Raw genomic sequence first — 18,492 nt, 5'->3', positions numbered from 1 at the left:
ATTCAAAATAGGACAGTTTTCTTTAGCCAGTTGTGCTAGAAACCTGTCTTACGTGCTTTACGCCACATTTACCGTGTGTTTAGACAATTTTGTACAGTTTTACCTACTTGTCCAAAACATGGGGCATGGCCTAAATTGCAATTTTTGGCATAAACTGAGCTAACTAATAGTTGGTCTAAACTTAGACTAGACAGCCTTAAAATTCAACAGATTTATCATTCAGCAAAGCTCTTGTGATAAATATGGCGTAGTTTAACTCTTTCCAATCCACTGTCTGACTTGTGAAGACATTATGATTTAAGGCTGTACAGCTCCGATGTTGGAAGACGTTCGTCGGGGTTCTCTTACTGTATATTGCCAGCCGTTCTGCTGTCGGAGCCTATCGAACGTGTCACATCAAGCAGTACTGGCTTTAGCCAGCAGATAGGCCGTTGTATAACGGCAGAAAAGGAGTAAGCCCTCTAGGAAAACCAGGATACAAATTGGACTGGAAAGGGTTAAGACTGTCTAGTCTAAGTTTGCACTGCCTAACTTCTAGACCGTATTCGTAAAGAAGTCTCAATATGTACACTTGGCAGCCATATCATTGAGTGCTTTCTCAATGTGGTGTTGGGCCACCTCGATAGGTTGTAATGCATGGCATTGTATTGTACTTTAAGATGCTGAGATTATCTCTGTGCCACTATGTTTGATTGCATCATGTACTTCACAGAAGCCTGCTAGGTTTTATTTTTGATTCATAAAAAATGTTTTGCATAGCTTAGTAACAGCTTTAATATTAAAGTAAATATAAACCTAGAAAAATTGATGGCAGAAAAAGACCACGTGGTCCATCTAGTCTGCCCCTTATATTGTTTCCTCTTTATTTCTCTCCTAGGATAGATATATGCTTATTCCAGACATGCTTGAATTCATTGTTGATTTTCCAACCACGTCTGCTGGAAGTTTGTTCCGAGCATCTGCTACTCTTTCAGTAAAAAAAAATATATTTTCTGACATTGCTTCACATCTTCTCCCAACTAATCTCAGATTGTGCCCCTTTTGTTGTAGTGTTTAGCTTCCTACTAAAAACGCTTCCCTCCTGAACCTTATTTATACTTTTTAACCTATTTAAAGTTTTCGATCATGTTCCCCTCTTCCTTCTTTCCTCCAGGCTATACAAATTAAGTTCTTGAAGTCTTTCCTTATTTGTTTTGTTCTTGAGACCTTCCACCATTTTTGTAGCCCGTCTTTGGACTTGTACTATTTTATCAATGTCTTTCTGTAGATGAGGTCTCAAGAACTGAACACAGTATTCCAGATGTGGTCTTACCAGAGCTCTATACAGTGGGATCACAATCTTCTTCTTTCTACTGGTTACACATCTTGCTATACAACCAAGCATAGCTAGAGGTATAACCAATTCTGCTTAATAGCTATTTATCTACGGGACAGCAAGTCTGGTTCATGAAGTTCGCAATTTTTTTTTTGTGGCAAGTATATCAAGGTCTACACCTACACTAGAATGGGTCAAAGTCCCATAACAAAACCGGTTAAGTTTTTGCTTGCAGGATCAGAGTGTTCATTGATCAATGTCCTGTTTTATGTTTGTGCTTGAATGAGAAATTGCCTTCACTCATTAATCTCATCTGTACCTTATATACTTTACATCCTTCATGTAAGCTGGTGCTGAAACTTTGTAGTGATTTTTAGGAACTCATAAGTATTGTAGCTTTTTACATTTAACTATTTTTTAAGTATGTCACCAATAATAAGTGAGACAAGATTCTTGGTGAAAGAGCCTCTTTCTATAATCCCAATTCTGGACACCCCTCTATGATCAAGAGTGGAGTGCCATTTACTCTCATTTGTAAAACTGCTGAGAAAAGTGGTCATGGGTTAGTGCTTGGCCAGGATTTAGACAGCCTTCTGAAATGCGATAGTTTTTTTTATAAAGTCATAAATGAGGGAAAAAAGTCACCTCTTTACTCCACACAGGCTAGAAAAAGTGTCGTAATTTTAGCCAGTGTCAAAGTTAACTGCTATATATATCAAAGAAGGTATATACAGTCATATAGTACATCTGTCATAAAGTCTGAAAATAATATAAACTAGTTTATATAAGTATAACTAGATATAGTTTTCTTTATCATCTGTTATTTTCTGATCTTTTTTTATTCTATTGTTTGTACAGGAGTATGAGGGCAGCCATCTTGCCTGATTTGCTGCTAACAGCATTCAGATATGCTTTACAGCAGCCTCATGGAACATAGGTGGTTCAGTGCAGGAGATATTCAGTGCCTTCTATGGGAGACTGTTTGTACAGTGACCTCTGTGCATTTCACAGAACATGCTTAAATGCCCATTTACATGCAAAGACAATCTTTCAAAGGATTGAAAGATTGACAGTTTTAGGGATCATTTTGCATAAAGTACTAATGGGCACTAATGCCCATTAGCACTTTATCAGCTTTATTTGCATGTAAATGAGCCTCCAGCAGCTGTTTGCAAATCCCAGCATGTGGTCTGGGCTTTGCACTCAGCTGCATTGTATTCGCAAGGGCTGCCTTGGGCTGTCAGCTGAATACAATGTAATCAGCTGCTCCCATGGAGAACACAGTGCGTGGTCACTGCTATCTCTCTCCGTTTGAATGATGGATTTTATGCTCGCCTAAAAATCATCATTCAGCTGAAGACTGAAAGATAAATGCGTTACAACAAATTTTGAGCGATAATCATTGCGTGTAAATGGGGGTTTAGGAAGGAGCAGTAAATAAGCTATGACCATCACCTACTCTAAATGGTAGATCCAGTGTCCACTTTTATTGTAATTCTGCTTGTAATGATAATGAGATGACTACTGAACAGGAAATGTCAGCTTGTTAGGCTTGGGAACCTTTTACATAGAACGTTATTGTTCAAATTTTTGCTGTATCGCAGGAATCTCTGCGATAACTGTTCCGTGAAAATACTGACAGCGACAATTACGAACGCTAATTTCTTCACTTATCTTTCTTCATTCAGTTTGTGCAGGCATAAAAATCACTCCATCATGTATGAATGAATGTCTGTTTACTGTGAAGGAGAGTAGGCGGCAGTGATCTCTGGCCCGCTACACCTCCATCTACTGAACAATATTGCTGGGGGGTCTATTTTGCACTTAATGGCCCGACAATCGTATCATGTAAAAGTACATCGCGATCAAAAACTGAGGAGATTTTAGTAGTTTTTTTAAAAAAAATTTTAACTATAGATTGTGACGTGGAAATTTAAATAAAAACCATTAAACCATGAGTATATGCTAATTTTCTACAGCATACAAAAGGAGATAACTTGTTATACTGTTTGAGCTGAGCAAAGTATAACACGGAAGTTTGTATTTAACATCTCCTTTATTTCTTTAAATCCAAACATTTTGTTGACTTAAAAAGAATCACCATAAATTCTTAAACAGTATGTTTAACATGAAAACGTGATTTAAACAATAGGTCATTTTGTAACAGGATGACCCATTCCCTTTTTTGATTGTTCCAATTGCATCCCAGACAAAGTTTTTTGTTTTTTGTAGTGTCCGGATATAACAATAACAATAAAAAGCTATATAAAGTATAGCCAGTGCACTGCTGTGTGTTTGGTTCTTATAAACAAAATCTTGGACTTCTTTGCATGTGTCATGTATCACTTAGTGATGTTACTATTTTTTTATGTTACTTCACCTTTTCAATATGCTCTTTGCTAGGCTTCTAGCAGTGCGGGAAACCTCGGAGTCCTGATTCCTGTAATTGCTGTGGTGAGTGTTTCTGCTTTTTAATAATCTCACAATCACAATTGTTGATGTCATAAAAAAGACAAGTCCAGGAAGTTGGATTAATTTACTACATTCCATACAGCGAAGAGCACATCCTTGTAAAAGTGAGATCATCACATTGGTGGCGTATGTGATTTCAGACTCCATCGAACACTCAGACCCCTATATAGCAGGCCATAGATTTGCTACTGGAACTCTGACACAACAGTTTAAGAAAATTCAATTTTCTTACAATTCTGTGCCAGAAAACCATCACCTGGACGGCCGCGCCCTGTGCTCTCCTGGCAGGGTCCGATACATAAAAGGTTCTTAAATGACCAAAGTCCGCTAAAGTGACCCTCTCACATGTGTCTATGGGCTATCTATTTGATTTTTCTCAAACTGTGACACTTTTTTTTTAAGGCACTGACACTATGGGCTATATTGTTCAATCACATCCAGCATCGTACAAGGCAGTTCATACACCAGCCTGTTGATAAAATATTTTTTGGGGGTGAGATTAGAAGACATACAGGAAGACTGATGTTCAGTGCTTTGTTTTTGGCTCAGCTCTGTCTTAAAGAAACTTCCCAGAAAGCTTTTAACGTACATGGAAGTTATGAGAATAACTGTACAGTGCAGTATGCCCTATATAAAAGCTTACAAATTGTGTTGGTTTCTCTTTAAAAAGGCCTCATCTTGTTTGATGTTTTGTGTGATGCCACTGTATACTCAACTCTTGGGTAATTTTTCCAGTTAATGACTTGGAGGACATTATACATGGGGTTAATGGTTACATTGCTAGCAGGAAAACAAATATTTAGCAAGCTTGCACAAACCTTGAGTAAAAGTACTGCCAAGCCTAGCTTCATCAGAAATCACTTTAGCCACCTTAGGAAATAGCTTTGTCTATATTTCTTGCTGTGTTTTATTTATAAGTCGCATAAACGGACAAGAAGCTACTATGACTTGAATTTTATTGAATACTTTCATAAATGCATTATACTATAGTACATGAACTGTGAATATTTTTGTCAGGCAAGTTTTGGAGAACACTGTATAGGCTGACATTTGTCTATTTCTCATTCTATTATTCCAAATGAATATAACTTGGAAGAGACCTGGTCGAAGATTGTTCACTCAGCCCATGTGATAAGGTTAAAGGTTACATGCACAAGGTTAAAGGAGATTTCCAATTAATGACATTTATCCCACATCTACAGGAAAGGGGATAAATGTCTGATCTCTGGCGGTCCAACCACTGGAGCAGCCAGCCATCCCAAAACCTGAGCACCTCTTTATGTTAAATGGAATGGCAGTGCACATGCGTGTCTATTACTTCATTCACTTTTGTGGGATTACTGAGCCCATTGATCTCAGCTTGTCCCATATAAGGGAATGGAGCAGTGGTCATAGTTGTGCACCACCGCTCCTTTCATATGAGGACATTCAGGTGCTCCGGTCTCAGGATCGCTGGGGTTCTCAGCAGCTGGACCTCCTGGAATCAGGTATTTGAGTGAATGTCTTTAATAGGAAACCCCTATTAAATTAGATTATGAACATATCAATGCAATGGATCTAATTAGATCTCGCGTTTTGTACTATTGTGGCATATAAAATGATTTCTCTATAGCGTTTTGGGATTTCAGAATTTCGGCTAGGTGTGGTTTCTGTTACATATATAATACAATTTAATAATCATATCTAAATATGAAGCATAGGCTTAGATATGGGATTTTCTCATGATTTAGTAGGATTGGCAACTTTTCCAAAAAAGACAACGCAATGTGTACGATGCTCGTAAATGAGAAACAGGAAAGGGCGGTCCGCAATAAAGCGTGCCTGGATGGATAACGGTGTGAATCCCACCACAGTGACAGTTCCTGCTTGCGTGCCTTCTTCATTCACTGTGATGCTGCCTTGTTGCTGAAACTACAGAATGTTATGTTAGCGAAAGGTCATAAAGGCAATATGCCAGATGAAACAAGAAGAGAGCACCACCCAAATAATGACCCCTGAATGAGGTCCAGCCACAGGTGTCCAGGAGCAACTTCGATGATCTAAAAAATAGCAGACCCATAAGAAAGTGGTACACACTCCAATAAGGAAAAAATAGCAAACCCTTTATTACAGAAACACAGAAAAAGGTTAAAATCACTTAAAAAATAAATGCAAAAACTACTGAAGCCTGTATAATGGAATTTATTAAGGCAGCCATACACCACAGAAAATACTGTACAAAGGATAAGAGGTCTTCCAGAAATATTTACGGTCTATGTTCAGCATACAATAAACATTCATAGTTCATACCAGCAAGAAAGCCTAATGCTGGAAGGACCATGAACGAATATAGAATCAAAGACATAGCACTTATAAGAGAAACTTTTAAGAGAATTGCACTCTGCTGTTTGTGAACACAATGTGCCAAGCTGATAGTACAAGAAACTTCAATTAGTGTAATCTCATCAATAAAGGTTTTGATCATGGATTTAGTGATGCCTAATCACGGTATGCCACATAGCAATATTCCACATGTGTTCCTACTACATGGGTAGCCTCATCAGGGTGCACGATCAGCTTGTCACAGCTAGTCTTTTGATTCTATATTCTTTTTTGATGGTCCTTCCAGCATTAGGCTTCCTTGCTGGTATGAACAATGAATGTTTATTGTATGCTGAACATATAAATATTTCTGGATAACATGTTATCCTTCTGTACAGTATTTTCTGTGGTGTGCCTTACTCAATTCTGTTATAATGAAGACTTTAGTAGTATTTTTGTATTTAATTTTTAGAGATTGTAACCTTTTTTTCTGTGTTTTTGTACCTATCTTTGTAATAAAGAATTCGTTATTTTTTTTCCTTTTATGGGAGTGTATGCCACTTTCTTATGAGTCTGCTGTTTCTTAGATCATCATAGGAAATATACCAGGCAGGCAAAAATCAAAGGTTGAATAGGTTCTCGTATGCAGTCTCACTGTATGATACGGCTTAAAAGTACAATTTCACAGCACTAGAGGGGTTGAAGAATGTAATCTAATTTGGTGTAGTGCTAGAGAATGAGCTGAGAATCTTACGCCTCAGGTCCACAGGCAGGTCGGGTTCTGTGGGCGGGAGCCCCACCGCTGGATAACACCCTGCCCGCGGCATGAGGACATTACTTATCAGTCCACATGCGTGCGGGTCGTCCGTTGTCTCCTCCGCGCATGTGCCGGCACACCCCATGCACATGCGCAGTGGAGTTTGTTGTTTTTGTTTTTTTTTTTAAATCTCCTGCTTTTCCGCGGGACCCGCAGCACACCCGGAGTGACAGTTCCGGGTGGACTGCAGATCAGACAGCATCCATTGACTTAAATAGAAGCCATCCCTGTCGGATCCGCCGCAAAATGGAGCATGCTGCGATTTGTTTTCCGGACCGCAAGGTCCAGGAAACAAACTCTCATTCTTTAATTAATAATGAATAGTCTACAGGCGGCTTGAACTCCAGATCATCCGCGGATCCCGGAATTCAGACCTGCCCGTGGACATGAACCCTTACTGTGTTATTCTTTGGTAGAATGTATTTCGTAATCTACACAGGAGAGGGAGTGCCTTTTCTGTAGAGCCCTTTTGTCTAATCAGAATGGTGACACCCATAATATGTTTGTGAAGGATACCAAACATACTATTCTGGATATTATTGTAGAAAAAATATACTATTAGTAGTATTAGTCCAATCTTAGTAATGCAAAAAATACAGTGATGAGTTTATTGTTCCCGCTATGTTGCTCCAGTGTAATGGCAGGTCATCTCACAACCCAGAGATGCCCTACCGGGGCTTAGGAAGCGAATGGTCAGTTGTTGATTATTATGTTTTGGTAATCCAAAACCAAGTATTTGCTCTATAAACCTAAAGTAGGGGGCTCACCTACGATAGTAAAGGTAAAGTCCCCTTGTGCAAGCACCGAGTCATGACTGATTCCTCAGGTGACGTCACATCCAGAAGGGACTAACCTACAGAGGTAATATATTTTACTTCAATATATGCGTCTATACTCACCAGGCCAATACTGATGTCCTCATCCGTAATGCCGGAAAAATCTGCTCTACTTGTGAACAAGTCCTTCACGCCCATGCTGCTGAGCGCATCCTTCAAGTTGTAGTTCTTTTCCAGCTTGAATCTTGGTAGATGAACCTCTCTTGTCCTAAGAACAAAGGTTAAACTTGATCTGTTTAGCATGTGGGAAAGTATTTTAGCATGGGCTATAGTACTATACATGATAAAAATTACACTCCTATTCTTTCAAGTGAGAGGGCATAAATAATAATTTCAGATGTATTCAAAGTCTATAGAGTACTACCCTGCCATTGTTCCTGTGCATCACTGATGCAGGTTAGCAATTGCCCACATTAAAGGTGCGTTTACATGGAATGATTATCATTTTAAAAAATCACTGAATTGTTTGAATTTGAACGATAGTCATTAAGTGTAAACATGGCCAACCATCGAACGATTAACGATAATTTGTTCGCTTATCTTTCATTAAACGCAAGCATGAAAATCATTGTTGGCTCATTTTATAATTGTTCGGTCTAAATACTGATCGTTCATTCGTTTTTATTTACTCGTAAATGAATGTGAACGACTAACTGTTTTGCGAACTAATGATTTATCTGCCTGTATAAACAGGCTGCATGAGCGAACTCTGGCATCATTCACTTGTGCGAATGATAAATCGCTCCGTCTAAAGGCACCGTAAGTGAGGTTTGTCTCCACTATTATGGCAAGTGTCTATTTTATACACTCTCCTTGAGGAATATGAAAGGATTTTTTTTCTTTCTCTCATTTCGACATGCACCTTGTTCACTAAACTTTACCCAAACTTAGCCAGTCCGTTTTACCAGGGTCCTCCTTGGTTAGAATAAATTACCACAAACTGCATAGTGACTTGCTGCAGGAGAAAATAGAAAACCCTGAAGGCCTTTTAGTCATCAGGTTTTCACTAAATAGCTGCAGCCTTGAGGCCCATTTACACGAAGCGATGATCGCTCAAATGACTGAGTGACAGGTTTGAGCGATCATTTTGCACAAACTATCATGTAGCTACTCAGCTACTTAAGAGCAATTAAGTGTGCAAATGAAGCCTTAGCTGAAAGCAGCTAATAGCCCGAGGGCTCTTATCTCCATTCAGTTCCTTAGTTTTCCAGTGGGAAACAATGCTTTCAGCATTCCCCATGGAGAACTGCTGATAAGGCTGAATGTCGATTTTTAGGTTGGACTGAATTTAAAGATCAGCTAGTAGTGCACGAAAAGGCATTAAGACGCAACGATTATTGCTCAAACGATCGCTTTTTAGTGATTTTTGAGTGATCATCGCTCTGTGTAAATGGGCCTTTACTTTTCCAGGTTAGCTAAAATTCTAGAAATTGCTTGCAGAACTTTTGGAAGCAGTAATGAGTACTGCCCAGAAACTGACTCTAGCACACTGCTGGGAAGTCCTCACAGGACCCTCACAAATTCCTGTTTTTTATTGTAGATCTTAAACCAGATGTTCTTCATAAAAGAATGTGCTGGCCAACGATGGCAGCAAAACAAATGCGTTTATCCAGATATTAGAGTATATTGGAGTATTACTACAGTTTTGTGCTCTCTGTCAAATACTCCTCTTATAGGCACTTTTCCTGTAAAGCTGCGGCTGAACTGGTCAGGCGATGATTCTGACTGAGACATGTTTTCCCTAGAATGCACACTTCCATTCAGAAATTCTTACTGCTACCACAGAATATTTTATAAATAGATGTCATTATTTGAAGAGGTTTGCTTGGTGCACTTTTTGCAGAATATGCTGAAACCCAATTTACAATTAGCAATTATAGGGGCTGCAAGCAAAATGATATCCATTTGTTCTGCTTATGCATCTTATTGTGTAACTATTTGCCTATCTTCTTTTCCTGTCTTGCGTAATGTTTGTCTAATGAGGCTAAACCCTTTTTAGCATTTTTGTATTTTACCTGTTCGTCATACTCTTTTGCCATTTGGCTATCAAATGTGGGCTGAGCTGCTTCTCGAGGAGCTTCATACCTGATAGTTTGTGTGGCACAACTATCAGCATGCTTATATTACCAACATAAGGCAACTGCAGAACTTCACAATCCAAGTCCGAATCCATAGCAAGCAAAAAACTTCCTTTTAGCTTCATCATAGGAACTTTTACAACTTCTTTTTCATTCACACGGAAATTTGCATTGTAGGTTTGCTCTATTGGAAACTTATTCTCCCATGTCCCTGTGTGACAAGAGAACATATTCATACACTTGGCTTTATGGACAAATAGAAGAGGAATTTAGGACAATTAACAAAACTAGTGCAAGGAAAAGTAGTGGGTTGCATAAAGCAACCAATCAGATTCCTGCTGTGAAGTTTTATTAGGCTGTCCTCTTAAAGGTATCGAGCAACCAGTTAGAGTGTATATTTAATTTTTCCCTTTTTTTACACTAGTCTCTCTATGCATTATTGAGTCATATTAGAAAGTTAGTACTTACCTTTGAAGTAGATGCAGTTAATAAGTAACATTAGAATATTTGGGTTCAGGCTGGCAAGTGCTTCCTTTATCAGTCCTTTGGTGAGCTTCTGAATCCGTTGGTTAACTTTTTGGAGAAAAGATTTGTCTTCAAAGTCACCAACTTGAGCCTCCGCATAGTAAAAGTTTTTAAGTTTCTCTTGGAAGTCCTTATTAATAACAAAATTTTTGTGTATGTAAAGGTCATTGACTGATCTTAAAGTGTAGCCAAAATTTCTTCGAAACAGTCTGTGTGTCAATTTCCGGAAGACTGAGTGAATAGTGGTTTTGTCGTACTTGGTGCTGGCGTTGATAAATTCTTTAAATCCTATGGTGGAGTAAATTTCCGTTGCAGTCTGCCCTTCTGTTCCCATTGATATTGTAGCCAATGCTGTAGACACTCCAACTGGTGCCAGTAAGATATTATCTGTAGCATTTTTGTTTTCTCTAATGGCACGGTAAAGATTAAAGCCAAACTTTGCATTCATAATGTTAAGCCTTTGAATCCTAGTTTTTCCACTATAGAGTTCATATATATTTCCTTGGGTTTTATCATCACCTTTGATTTCTGGAAGAGCATCAATGATTTCTGGGTAGTCTTCATCTTCACCAAATAGTTTATCAAAGTCTAGATAGTCCTCATCATCCTCTCCTTCAGGTATAAGGTCATTGGTCACAGTGTCATCTTGTAGACTCAATTCAGTATCTGGAGGAAGACCTCTTGCTCCCAAAGGACTTTCCCCATTGCTTTTATCAAAATGATCTTGCAGATCTTTGACACCACATAATACCGATGAAATTAGAAGTAAGCTCGTAGCAAGATGTAAGAGGCCCATCTTTAAAGCAGTGATTCTGGAAAAGCAAAAGTAGTTTGAAATGCTTTGAAAAATATCTACAAGTCTGTATCTACTGAACTATGTTCATATTGAACTAGCCCTTTAGATGCACATTATTTGTGCACGTTTAGTTAATGTCTGAAGAAAAATAGTCTGTAATGTCCTTACCTGGACACTCCCGGCCACAACTGCCAGACCGAGACTATGGAGCTGTTGCTCAGAAGAGCTGAAGCATGACCTTTGCCACTTTCCAGAGTAAATAGTCCAAAACATCAAACATGCACAGAAATGCCTGATCAGCTAATGTCCTTTCCTACTTGGAGGCCCCCTTGCTCCCTCCCTACCATCCCTCCCCTTTTATTTCCTGTATTTCATTGTCCCATTTTCAATAACAAACTGCATGGAAGTTTTAGCAGTTTTCGTGGAGAAGTGGTTCTTTTGTACAGTGTGAGTTCTTCTAAAGTCAGGCATCTGTTATTTATTGTTCCGATTAGTCCATGATTCAATACTATAAACAGTGAAAATTAGCAATCGTGCAGTTTTAGATTTATAAATAGTTTTAAATTTATTTTAAATTCTTTTATATATGTTATTAGAGTCCATCTACACAAATGTAGAATTGGCTCACTGTGGTGAGCAGCGATCAGCAAATCACTGTGATGATCACCACAGCGATCACTGTGGTGAGCAGCGATCGGCCTCTTTCACTGCCAGTCACTCAGCTTTATGAGGACTTACTATCGGATTGTTAATAAAATAGTTCTACCTCGTACGTGGCGAGATGTGCAGCCAACCTCGTATTTTAATTCTTGCATAAACGAGCATATCAGCCAGTGAACAAGGGTTTGCTCATTTGTCAGCTGATCGTTGGCACATTAAGATGGGCTGATTATGAGGAAACAAAAATTTGTGCCCGATAATCGGCCCATGTAAATGCACCTGTTCACGATGGCATTTTTACCATTCGGATAGATATTTTTGATCTCAAAAATAGCACAGCCTGAATCTTGACTTGTGCTGCTAAATATTCAGTCAGTGAGGTCCGTCAGTATTGATAGCTGTCAGGGCTAGAGATGAGTGAGCACCCAAATACTCAGGTCCGCGTTATTAGAGTCGAGCTTTTCGTAAAATTCGAGAGCTCAACTCGAGTAACAAACCCCATTGACTACAATGGGAGGCTCGAGCATTTTTGTATGTGGGACGCCGGGTCCCGAGCTTTTTTTAAATTTCCCCTAGGTTCCTCTCCCTCTCCCTCCCCCCCTCCCCCCCCCCCACTCTTCCCACTCTCCCCCCCCCCCCCCCCACTCTCCCCAATGAGGGAAGGAAGGGGGGTGGGTAATGGGGGTGGGGGGGGGGGAGGGGAGACGCATTGAGGTCTAGTAGTCGCCTTCTCCAGGTGGAGGCATCAGGATCATTTCTCTATTGGCCCTTCCCTAGCTGACGGTTGCTGTTCTGTGCAGCTTAGATCAGTCCCTGTTCGACCCATCTCTTGAAGTTGTCTGAGGTTCTGAATGCCACCCACGGCTGCCGCTGCCAAGTCTTATAGGTTGTTTCCCAGACCTTGGGTTCCTCTGCTCCTAATTCGTCATATCTCATGAGGGTGTGGAGCTCCTCTATCCACATACCCCTGGTGGGAATGTATGAGGAGCGCCAGAACCTCGGGATGAGTCTCCTCATTGCTATTATGAAAAATCTAAGCAGGCCTGTTTTAGCATCCTTCACAGATCCTGGGAAGAGTGAGAGCAGAGCTAGCTTCAGTGTCATTGTCACCTTTGCATGGTTGATTTGGTTAAATAGGGTTGTTAAATCTTTCAAAAGGGTAGCTACAGGCCGACACTCCCACCATATGTGGATCATTGTGTCTCTACTCTCACCACATCTCCAGCATAGGGGCGAGGTTTGAGGGAAGATCCTATGAAGCTGGTCAGGGGTTCTATACCATCTTACCCGCCGAGGAAAGTTTGTGAGTTAGGACCCAAATTTTTGACCAATCATCTTCTGAAAGGCTCTCGCCCAGTTCTTGTTCCTAGTGCTCCCTATATCTTGGCGTTTCGTCCTCCGCCTCCCGAGTCAGCAGCATTTTGTATAGTCTGGAGATCATGTGTCTGTGAATCGTGTGTGATAGGTAAAGTTGCTTCAATGCTGTGAATGGTGGTGTTAGGTTTTCTTTAGGTGTCGGTGAACTCACAAAGCCCCTCAGTTGGAGGTATTGAGGCCAGGATCCTGGTTGCGGTGGATTCTGTCCTAGGATATCTGTCATGGGTTTTAGGCCCGACTGTGTCACTACGTCTCTTATTCTGGGGGTCGGTGTGACTGGGAGTGTCAGAAGGCTCTTGTGGTGTAGGGTGGTTTCAAAAAGGGGGTTTGCTGTGAGCGGCGTTAGCGGGCCTGGGATATTGACCAGACCGTATTTGGATGCGAATTCTGCCCATGTTTTGATTAATTGGAGGCAAAAGGGAGAGATGTTGGGGATGGAATTAAGCCCTTTGGGTGGAATCCAGAAGGCTCCGTCCAGGGCGTCAGTATCGCCCGTGTGTTCTATTTCCACCCAAAGCCTTGAGCTCCTATTTTTAAGTAAGTCTAGGGCGCATGTTGCGATGTTGGCCTTGTAGTATAGGGAGAAGTCCGGGAGGCCTAAGCCCCCTTTCTCTTTCTCCCTTGTTAGCAGGGAAAAACGCAGGCGTGGTCTGCAGCCTCTCCAAACGAAGTCTGTGATTAGAGATCTAATTTTTTTAAGGAACGATCGCGGGAGTCCAATCGGAATTGTTTGGCAAATATAGAGAAATCTGGGTAGTACGTCCATTTTAATTGCATTAACTCTTCCATTCCAAGATAAATATAGGGGGTTCCACCTGTCGAGGTCTCTTTCCAGTTTTTCGATAAAGGGAATGTAGTTTAGTTTGAAAGCCTGTGAGGGATCTGTTGGGATTGAGGTCCCTAGGTATTTAATGTGTGACTTGACCCAGTGGAAGGGTAGTACCGACTCCAGGTGGGAGACCTCGGCCTGCGGGAGGGAGACATTTAAGGCCTCTGACTTCTGAGCATTAATTTTATAGTTGTTGACTTTCCCAAAGTTTTCGAATTCCCTCAGTAAAACGGGCATGCCGACCCGGGGATAAGACAGGTAAAGCAGTAAATTGTCTGCGAAGAGTGACATTTTGTGTTCCACCGAGCCAATCATGAGACCTTTAACTGAGTCGTTTCTCCGTATGGCGTTGGCCATGGTCTCCATTGTCAATATAAACAGGAAAGGAGAGAGCGGGCACCCCTGTCTCGTCCCGTTGCTCACTTTAAAGGGTTCTGACAGTGTTTCATTCACTCTGATCCTAGCTGTGGGATCTCGGTATAAGGCTCCTCCGTTTATATAACCATAATGGTTGGGTACCTTTTGTGTGTGTTTATCAGATGGTAAGCTTCACAATCTTGGTACAATCCAGGATCTCCTAACTATATATGAGTTTCAGATTATTTTTTTATTTATAACATTCCCTTTTAATGAAAATTTTTGGTCTCTATCATTGATTTCCAGCTAACAAGAAGATTACCACCCATTAAAGAGGCAAAACCAAGACTTCAGAAGCTCTTCAGGGATTTCTGGCTATACTCTGTTTTGATGGGCTTTGCAGTGGAAGGCTCAGGTAAATCATTGCTAATGGATTGTGATGGCAAAAGTATCATTACAAAAGTCACTTTTAAAATAAAATAAATCTTGTTATTTGTATAGCGCCAACTTATTACGCAGCACTTTCAGGTAATTTTTATTTATTACCCCCCACCAAGCTGGGTACTCATTTTACCGACCTCGGAAGGATGGAAGGCTGAGTTGACCTTGAGCCGGCTACCTGAACCATTTCAGGGTTTGAACTTGCAACCTTCAGGTCATGAGCGAGAGCGGAAAACTTAGTTATGGTGTTGCCAATAATGTGCTCTAACTAGTGTCTTTTGTACAGCAGGTCTATAATATGATTCTTTACACGTGATTGGAGATATTCTGGGTAGGACAGGAAATCTATCTAAGCAGATAGTACTTCACATGAAATCGCTGAAAATGTCAGCATTCTAAATTCTAGGTCCCCATAATATGCACACTCAAGTGTGTTTGTGTTGCCAGCACACAGAATGGACTTCGAGTTCTTACAGTAAACCCATCAATGCTCTGTTATATAGCTATGTGCACATGAAATTGCTGTGTGCCTTCTACTTGTCAACAGCTATATTTTACACCTTTTAGCCTCTAGTAGCTCCGCAGATTTGATGTGACTATTTTACTTCCGATCAGGGCTGTAACTAGAAAAAGCTGTGCCCCATAATAAGGCTTTGAATGGAGCTCTGCTCGATCATGAACATTTACCAGCCTCATGTAAAAGTTCATGTAAGGACACACTTTCCTGTCACATTAAAAACATATACATATACTATGCCAATAAGTGGGCCCTTACTTTACAGGCTTAGGAATAATTTAACAAACCACTAAGAATTGATATGTTTTTCCAGATTGGACCTCAAAATGATATTGCATACCTCATATACATATACATTACCAACAATTATATAAGGGACAAATAATACCGCCATACCATGATCACATATTATCATCACATAAGTGACAATTGCCACCATACTGTTACAGGAAAAAAAGACCATTTTACAGACCATCATTGCCAATAACAACACTATATGAGGTCCAAATAATACCATCACACCCTGATCCCATATTACCTCCATACTGTTATTGAAAAAAACAGCTATACAAAGACCAATAGAGTGAGCCTGTATTGATAGATACCAGCTCTAAACAGGTATTTTAGAGTACCATTATATCCAGTGATCACAGGTGACATCCTCTCTGATTAAGGTTGTTCACTTTGTCAATCTTCTCTATCCGGTCCAAACTTCCATGTTAATGTCTCCTGGCCTCAACTTGTTTCTGCAGGTTTCAACGCAGACATTGTGGCTCCTTGCTTTTTCAGCACCCTTCCTATATTTTCCACATTTCTACACAATCTCTCCATCTATAGTGCTCCAAATAATAATAATGCTGCTTGTGGTGCTCCAAACAGTAATAGTATTTGCCTTTTTGTAACTCCTGTAGGCCCACAAGTGCTGCTTTTACTGCCCCACTCGGTAATAATGCCTCTTTGTGCTCTGAGTGAGTAATAATTCCTCGTTATGCCCCCACTCAGAAATAATGCCTCATTATGCCTCCAATCCGTTATGTCGTAAAATAAAATGAATGGCTGAGTGCTGCTTGTGATTGGCTGAGTGCTCAGCCAATCATATACAGCTCTTTCAGCAGGCAGGGATTTTAAATCCCTGCCTGCTGAAAGAGATTCAGAGCAGTGCAGGGAGAAGACGCGGCTGTATGCACCTGAGCCACGGGAGCTGCGGAGAGGTGAGTGTATATATTTTTTTTTTACTTTTATCACATTCTGGGGATGATTTTCAGGGAAGGGCTTATATTTAAAGTCCTTCCCCGAAAATCCCTGCAGGGCTTGCCGACAGCCCATTGCTTTCAATGGGCCTGCAGAAGCAACGGTCCCATTGAAAGCAATGGGAGAACATCGCAATCCTCTGCCACAGCTGTCACATCTGTGACAGGGGAATTCTTCAGCCCCACGGGGAGTCCCCTTGTCACTGATCACTGTGACAGTGCTGTCACAGTGTTCAGTGACAAGGGGACTCCCCGCTGTGGAATATTGACATGCACCACAGACCTATGGTGCACGCAAATCCTATGTTTTGCAGGTACGTGTGTTTGCACGCCTGTAAAACACGACATGGGAACACACTATAGGGAACCAATGGTTCTAATAGAAGTGTGGTTTTGTGCGCACCTATGTACGCACACGCTTATCTGAATCCACCCCAAGGGTAGCCGAGCGCTCATAAATATGAGGAGACTGATAAAAAAAATCATTTTATGAAAACTACTATATGAAAACTGTGATATACCGCTATAATCAGACTGTCACTACTTTATGCTGCTGTCCAATAGGGCAGTATAACCTGGTGACAGATTTCCTTCAACTAATGTTTATAAATGGCATTTTAAGCTCAGCATATTGTATTTTTCTGTGTGTTTCACAAACGCCAAGATCTTACAATTATTTACAGGTCTGTGGCCTGAGGAGTGGTATGAAGGAGTCTGCGAAATAGCCACTAAGTCACCATTGCTGACATTCCCTAGCAAGGAGCCTTTGCGTTCTGTCCTGCAGTACAACTCTGCTATGAAGAATGACACTGTGACACCAGTAAGTACCTCTAAGGGTATGTTTACATGATGGAATTCACTCACGCATTTCACATCGCTGCTTGAATGGTGCGGGTTTTTTCCAAGCAGATTTGAAATTTGTGTAGTGGAAACAAGTAAGTGACAAATTGCCCATTGAAGTGCATCCCTTGCTGAAACTACAGAGGGGGTACGGCTGCATTGAGGGGGCTAATCGCTCTCAGATTTCTCATTCTCTTACAACTCAAAATCTAATATTTCCATATGAGAAATCCCATTTTGAGAATGTAGCTTAAAGAGACTCTCTAACCTACTTTTAGCCCTATAGACTTGGCTTATGGGCTTAAAGTAAGTGACCTGCTGAGGGCAGGGATGTAAGTGTTATACTTTCCTTCCCATTTCCTCAGTGTCAGCGTTTGAAGCTGCCATTCAATACATTGACCATCGCTGCTAAGTAGTCTGTCCATTATAAAATTACAATGAGCTTCCAGCGCTGACACCGGGGTAATGACGGAGAAGGTAGGTATAGCATCCTCAGACTCGGTGGATCACCTGCTTTTAGCCTATGAGCCTAGCTTAAAGAGAATCTGCCACCCATGTATACCCTATTAGACTGCAATCTATTTCATTATTTATTTGGGATATGATTTTTTTTTTTCTTTCTTTCCTTTTTATAGGCGGAACTTAATGAGCTAAGGAGCACAATTATAAATCTGCTTGATCCTGCTCCTGAGGTGTCGGCACTCATCAACAAGCTAGACTTTGCCATGTCCACCTATCTGCTCTCTGTTTATCGCCTGGAACACATGAGGTGGGTATAACTTCAGGAAGGCGTGCCTGTTGTCACAACATACTTGGATTACTATGTGTATTACACCTTTTTGCCTTTTTCAATTTGCACATATGTTTCTTCATTAGAGTCTTGAACTCAACAGATCAGGATCGCTTCCAAGTGATGTTCTTTTACTTTGAAGACAAAGCTATCCAGAAAGATAAGTCGGGTGTGTGTTTATTTAGAAGGTTTATTCTGTCTTCAGTCAAGTCTACTGGCTCCGTTTTCCACACTGTCACTGAATGTTATGTCTTGGCTGACAGAAAGCCTGTGATAGATTGCAAATAAAAT

The 18,492-nt window shown here is 40.6% G+C and overlaps 2 protein-coding genes across 3 annotated transcripts in view; one reads left to right on the top strand and one right to left on the bottom strand.

Annotated features, from left to right (window-relative positions):
* The window catches only part of PI4KA (phosphatidylinositol 4-kinase alpha), a 93,428-nt gene that overhangs the window by 33,063 nt on the left and 41,873 nt on the right, over positions 1 to 18,492 (top strand). For both annotated transcript variants that reach the window (XM_066603520.1, XM_066603519.1), the window contains exons 19-23: positions 3,719 to 3,769; positions 14,670 to 14,778; positions 17,255 to 17,391; positions 18,047 to 18,180; positions 18,288 to 18,370. In XM_066603520.1, coding sequence (XP_066459617.1) covers positions 3,719 to 3,769; positions 14,670 to 14,778; positions 17,255 to 17,391; positions 18,047 to 18,180; positions 18,288 to 18,370 — 514 coding nt within the window. The remainder of the gene's footprint in view (positions 1 to 3,718; positions 3,770 to 14,669; positions 14,779 to 17,254; positions 17,392 to 18,046; positions 18,181 to 18,287; positions 18,371 to 18,492) is intronic.
* On the bottom strand, positions 4,727 to 11,441 carry SERPIND1 (serpin family D member 1). The gene is made up of 5 exons (XM_066603521.1): positions 11,309 to 11,441; positions 10,288 to 11,156; positions 9,757 to 10,030; positions 7,805 to 7,949; positions 4,727 to 5,698 (listed from the first exon to the last, which is right to left on the bottom strand). Exons 2-5 carry the CDS (start codon positions 11,138 to 11,140, stop codon positions 5,507 to 5,509), a joined length of 1,464 nt encoding a protein of 487 aa, XP_066459618.1. The 5' UTR covers positions 11,141 to 11,156; positions 11,309 to 11,441; the 3' UTR covers positions 4,727 to 5,506.

Source organism: Eleutherodactylus coqui, chromosome 5 (genome assembly GCF_035609145.1).
Source record: "Eleutherodactylus coqui strain aEleCoq1 chromosome 5, aEleCoq1.hap1, whole genome shotgun sequence".
Classification (NCBI taxonomy): Eukaryota; Metazoa; Chordata; class Amphibia; order Anura; family Eleutherodactylidae; genus Eleutherodactylus; species Eleutherodactylus coqui.
This window is presented reverse-complemented; position numbering and strand designations above follow the sequence as displayed.

Excerpts from the sequence above, each read along its gene's own strand:
- SERPIND1 (XM_066603521.1), bottom strand. The coding sequence starts at position 11,140 with ATGGGCCTCTTACATCTTGCTACGAGCTTACTTCTAATTTCATCGGTA. Across the intron at positions 10,031-10,287 it reads TAACTGCATCTACTTCAAAG|GGACATGGGAGAATAAGTTT; the intron begins GTAAGTACTAAC and ends CTTGTCACACAG. Across the intron at positions 5,699-7,804 it reads AGGACATCAGTATTGGCCTG|TTTCAGCAACAAGGCAGCAT; the intron begins GTGAGTATAGAC and ends AACATTCTGTAG.